Genomic DNA, 5,415 nt, shown 5'->3' with positions numbered 1-5,415 from the left:
ATTTGGGGTTATACTTTTCTCTTATGGGCTTATTGGAAGTGCAATAAAGACATGACTACAAGTATAAGTGATATTTATGTGCATATGCAGATGTGTATGTGTATGCATATGTATTTGGCTAAATAGGCTTCAAATGTTGAATAAACTACAAACTGTACACAGAATGATTTCTTTATTTATTATGATTACTTTTAATAGATACAAATATATCTATGTATGTACGGGTATTTATACACAATCTATAGGCTTCTTTTAGGGAAATGATTCCAAGACCCTTTTTCATACTCCCTAATTATCTGCAACTCAAATGGAAGTAAACGCAGGCCCGGTACATTAGCCAAACACACACACACACACACACACAAAAAGTACATGCATATTTATTAACTCGTAAATAATAACAATAGTAATATTAATGACTATATAAAAAATGTATCTTTTTTCTTGACTGCCAAAACAATTACTGTGTGTGCTTAATTTATAAAAATAAAAATAAACATTCAAAATATACTCTAAATCAAGCAACTGAATATAAATGAATTTATATAGAAAAACAAAAAGCAAAAAACAAAAATTAAAAATAAAAGGAGGGGTTCTTGAAGAAAACTTATCGAGCTCATTAAAGTACCTTTTTGTTGTATACATATTTATATATAGTTATAATTATAATGATTTGTATATCACAGCCAGGTATCTTTCTTTAGCTTATATAAGCCTCACTAGTCTAGAAGTAACAGTGCAATTGTTCATTAAATCACTCTTCCAGAAAACAATAGAAATTAAAATAATAATACTAATAATACTAATACTACAAGATAAACCCTTTTCTCCCTCTTCCTCACTTCTTTACTTCTTTACTTCTTTACTTATTCTCCTCTTAATTCTCCTCAAAATCATACATATTTCTATATATTTTTATATGTACTTTATTTTATTTTATTAATTTTATTATATATATATATTATATTATATTATATATTATATTATATTATACTACAATATAGTATATAGTATATTTTAATTTTATTTTTTTCCGCTAGACTTTCTGTAATATTTATTTATTTTTCTGTCTTTTTTTTTCTTTGGAAGAAAAGAAGAAGAAATACATTCCTTCTTTGGTTGAATTCTCATGAACATCTCAGAGTTATGCCAGAAATCGCCAGAAGAAGATCCATGTCAATCCCCAACATCCAATGAGGTTGACATGGGCTATTTTGCAAATTCTAGTCCAATGTAGGTTTTTTCTTTTTTTCTTTGATGTCTTTAATACCCTTTATGTTTCTGTTTCCAAAAAAAAAGGAAATAGATAAATAAATAATTTTGAATACCACAAATGCATTGCCAATGTATTTACAATCATCTCTTTAAACAACCAAACAACCAAACTGACAATAACCATAACGAAATAACGAAATAACGAAATAACGAAATAACGAAACATCGAAACATCGAAACAAATAACTCTTGACAGACCAAAAATTTCAGCTCTCCCACCATTCAATAACTTATTCACAGCCAACCAAGAATCAGTCGGTCTATTACAAAAACTAGGCGCGACAATACCCTTTTACCATAGATCTTTACAAAACACACCTGGATCAGAAGAATCCGATTCATTGATTCAATCACAACCATCACCAAACTATCAGCCTCCATCATCAACAACATTCTCGGCTGTAATATCACCCCGCTTAGAAAACCTCGATAATCCAGACGACCGCGAAGCTCAGACGCCTTTGGAACCAGGGGATTTAAAAGAGGTGAAGCTTTTCAGGACATGCATTATTACTATTACTATTATTTGTGGGTGTGAAATTCTGTAGAGATATATATATATATATATATAAAGAATATATATAAAAAAAGAAGTTCATATTAATGATTGGTTTTTATGCATTTGCTACAGATTTACTGATTTATATCATCAATCATCTTTTTTTTTATATTTCTTTTTTTTTGTCCTTTTATTTTATGTATACATGTATATGTATTATTATTTGGGCTTATTTGACTATATACACGCACACACGCACACACACATACACACACACGCATATATATATATATATATATATATGTATAGGTGATTGACAAATGCTTCACGTTGTGTCAAGATATGGCTCGCCTAAAGTATGAGAGTAACAGACTTTCCCAAGAAGGTCGAGACGCCTTTTTTGACTTTATTTCCAAGGGTGCCAATGATATTCTGGAATCTCTTCAGGTTATAGAAGGCAGATCAACTTCAAAGACAAACTTTACTGACACATTTATGGGATCAGAAAGAAAGGTTAGTATTATTATTTTATTATTAAAAAAATGGTATACAGAGTTTTAATATTAATATTGTCGATATTATTTTTGCCCATTAATAGGCTGACGAAACAGAATATGATCTGATACGCCAGGCACGAAATGTCCAAGATAATTCTCATACAAAATATCGAAGACGAAGTGTAGGTATTTAATTTCATTCTGTATATTTTAATTTTGAATTTGTTAGCTTTTCCATACTATATGTATTTCTTTCTTGGTGAATATTCATAAACCAATTTCATGTCAATTGAATTACTCGATCGTTTGTAGAAACGAAGCATGGTTGGCCAAAGATGTCACTCGTGTAATACCACCAATACACCTGAATGGCGTCGAGGCCCAGACGGTGCACGAACACTATGTAATGCATGCGGTCTACGTAAGTCTCAACCTATTCTTACTATTGCTTTTATATCAAATCATATAAATAATGGAATATTGATGCATTGTATCTAATCTTCTACTCAAGATTATTCAAAGCTTTTACGGAAAGGATCTCTTACAGTCCAGTCATCACATTGTATCGGCCCATCCCCTTATGCCTCTTCATATCTGCAATCTTCCACACGCTTTTCTGAAATTCAGATGCCCGAACAATACTTTGGGAATATCAATAGACCAGTTGATCATTAAAAGAAGAAGAAAACAAGGCGGGCACATTGAAAGACCTAAGAAAAAAAAAAGATCATTTTCGCTACACTCGACACCACTCCACATAACAAGAAAGAACAACATCAACCAACCAATCAGCCGCAAAACATTTTCAAAATCATTCACTCATTCATTCACTCACCTACTCACACTCACACTCATACTCACACTTACATTCACCCATTCACCCACTCACACACATGCATGCACGCACACGCACATAGGATAATTTCATTACCTTTCTTTTATTATTTATTTATTTATTTTTATTATTTATTTCATCAACTTCACTGGCATGTTAATAGAAAGAAAGGAAGAAAGAAAAAGAGTCTATAGTGGCTATGTAATATGCGGTTTACTTTGATATAATTCTATAGGTTCAGTTGCTTGTGAAAAGAAGAAGAAGAAGAAGAAGAAGGAAGAAGAAAAGCCAAAAAATACATATTCACATAACGAAAACAAGAAACAAGTGAGATTTACTTAATTTGATACTAAAGAGTAATCTTATCCTTTCTTCCTATTCCTATTATTTCTTTTATTATGCTTATTATTACTCTTACTCTTACTCTCACTCTTACTCTTATTATCATCATCATTATCATTATCATCTTCATCTTCATCATCATCTTTATCATCATATATATTGTAAATAATTTTTCTCAGGTGTGAATAAACTGAATTGATCAATAAATCAATCAATTAACCAAAATATATATTTATATGGGCTGGCTAGTCGAAATGATCTAATGGACCAACGAAACAGATTAATGAATAGATGTATTTACACAAGCTTCAAAACATTGCAATCACAACTACACAGCCAACCAGACCAAGTGAGGCGATAATCCTTGGGATAGTGAATGGTCTCTTCTTCATGCCCACTAACCCAAAGTGGTCAACGATGCATGCCACGATAACCTAAATAAAATCCATATTTATATGTATAGAATAATGATTTGAAATAAGTAACTATGATAACACGCCATGTTGTGACAAATTACTCTTTTATTAATTTATTTACTACTAAAACATCAAATAATAAATTAAACAATTAAACAGCCAATATATATATTTATTTATTTATTTATTTAACTCACTTGAGAACCAACAAAGATGGCTAGTACAGTAGCAGCACCCAGTCTGGGAACAGTGAGAATATTAATTATTACATAATATGCACCTAGTACCCCTCCTAATGGTAAAATAGTATTAATAGTAATATTCTCAACGATGAGGAACAATGCATTAAAATCAAACCCCATTCACATAACACACACACACACATAATACCTGCCTATCCACGAGAACCATGGTGCCTCTATATATGTTATACATATTTACAACATACAAACAAATTAGTAATAGTCGTATCAGATTTTCTTCTTCTTCTTCTTCTTATAACCGTGTGCATACACATGTATGTATGTATTTATGTAATAAAACTTTGCCTCGAGATTTCCAATTTTCAGTCTTTAGGTCTTTCAGCCCTTTTATGTATATATATATATTTATATATATTACCTTTAGCTTTGCGTATGTTAGGCAGTGGTCTCTTGAGAATAAAGATATCTACAAGGAAAAATATAGTGCACAGAATCAATCCTGAACCAAAACTAAAGACAGAAGTAAAGGAACGAGTACCGTAACGAGTCAATGTTGCATTACATGCTATACACAAAACAATACAAAGCATCAAATCGCATTTATTTAGTTATTTATTTATTTTTCTCTCTTGGTACGGAAATTTCTTTTCTTTTCTTTTCGTCTTTTCCCTTCCTTTCATTTCATTTCTTCTTCTTCTTCTTTTGTTATATTATTTCTTACCTGATTGAATTGCTAGTGCACAACCAGCACATATCAATGAAAGTACAGAAAAGATAGGCAATTTTTGTAGGAAGTTTGGCTTGGTTTTTCTTCGAGGAGGCTGAACATCAACAATGCTGTCTTGATCGTCAGAGTCCTCAGACTCAGGCACATCCACATGCTCTTCTCCTAATCCTAGTTCTAGTCTTCTCTCTCCAGACTGATTCCCTGGAGCCTCTAGATCATCTGGACCCTCTGGACCCTCTGGACCCTCCAGAACTGCCGGAACTGCTGGAACGTCTGGACTGGTTTGGCTGGTGAGAGTGGTCAAACTATCAAGATGGTGCATTTGAAGAGTATCAGGTGCATGGGTGGTACTCTCGGCCCGATACTGTTCTTGTACGGTTTCTTGTCGCATCGGAAATATAAAATAATTATAATTATAAATATATATATAATAATAATAAAAAGAAAAAGAAAAAGAAAATATACATATAAATTTATCTACAGGAACACAGGTACACAAGCACACGCACAAGCACAAGCACAAGCACAGCTACACACACACACACACACACATATATATATATATAGTACAGACTCCAAAGTATATACATTTATCATTTCTGGAAATATATTACACAAATC

At 31.9% G+C, this 5,415-nt stretch overlaps 2 protein-coding genes across 2 annotated transcripts; one reads left to right on the top strand and one right to left on the bottom strand.

The window, feature by feature from the left end:
• Window positions 1–1,129: 1,129 nt before the first annotated feature.
• PHYBLDRAFT_66308 (GATA-type zinc finger transcription factor) lies at window positions 1,130–2,946 on the top strand (the record flags this gene model as incomplete). The annotated part of the gene is made up of 6 exons (XM_018441625.1): window positions 1,130–1,233; window positions 1,577–1,760; window positions 2,084–2,287; window positions 2,373–2,453; window positions 2,584–2,692; window positions 2,783–2,946. 6 exons carry the CDS (start codon window positions 1,130–1,132, stop codon window positions 2,944–2,946), a joined length of 846 nt encoding a protein of 281 aa, XP_018287510.1.
• Window positions 2,947–3,756: 810 nt separating this feature from the next.
• On the bottom strand, window positions 3,757–5,185 carry PHYBLDRAFT_172109 (hypothetical protein; the record flags this gene model as incomplete). The annotated part of the gene is made up of 5 exons (XM_018436735.1): window positions 3,757–3,882; window positions 4,062–4,104; window positions 4,255–4,282; window positions 4,486–4,632; window positions 4,789–5,185. The coding sequence occupies 5 exons, from the start codon at window positions 5,183–5,185 to the stop codon at window positions 3,757–3,759; spliced, it is 741 nt and encodes a 246-aa protein (XP_018287509.1).
• Between the last annotated feature and the right edge of the window lie 230 nt (window positions 5,186–5,415).

Source organism: Phycomyces blakesleeanus (genome assembly GCF_001638985.1).
Source record: "Phycomyces blakesleeanus NRRL 1555(-) unplaced genomic scaffold PHYBLscaffold_21, whole genome shotgun sequence".
Taxonomy (NCBI): Eukaryota; Fungi; Mucoromycota; class Mucoromycetes; order Mucorales; family Phycomycetaceae; genus Phycomyces; species Phycomyces blakesleeanus.
This window is presented reverse-complemented; position numbering and strand designations above follow the sequence as displayed.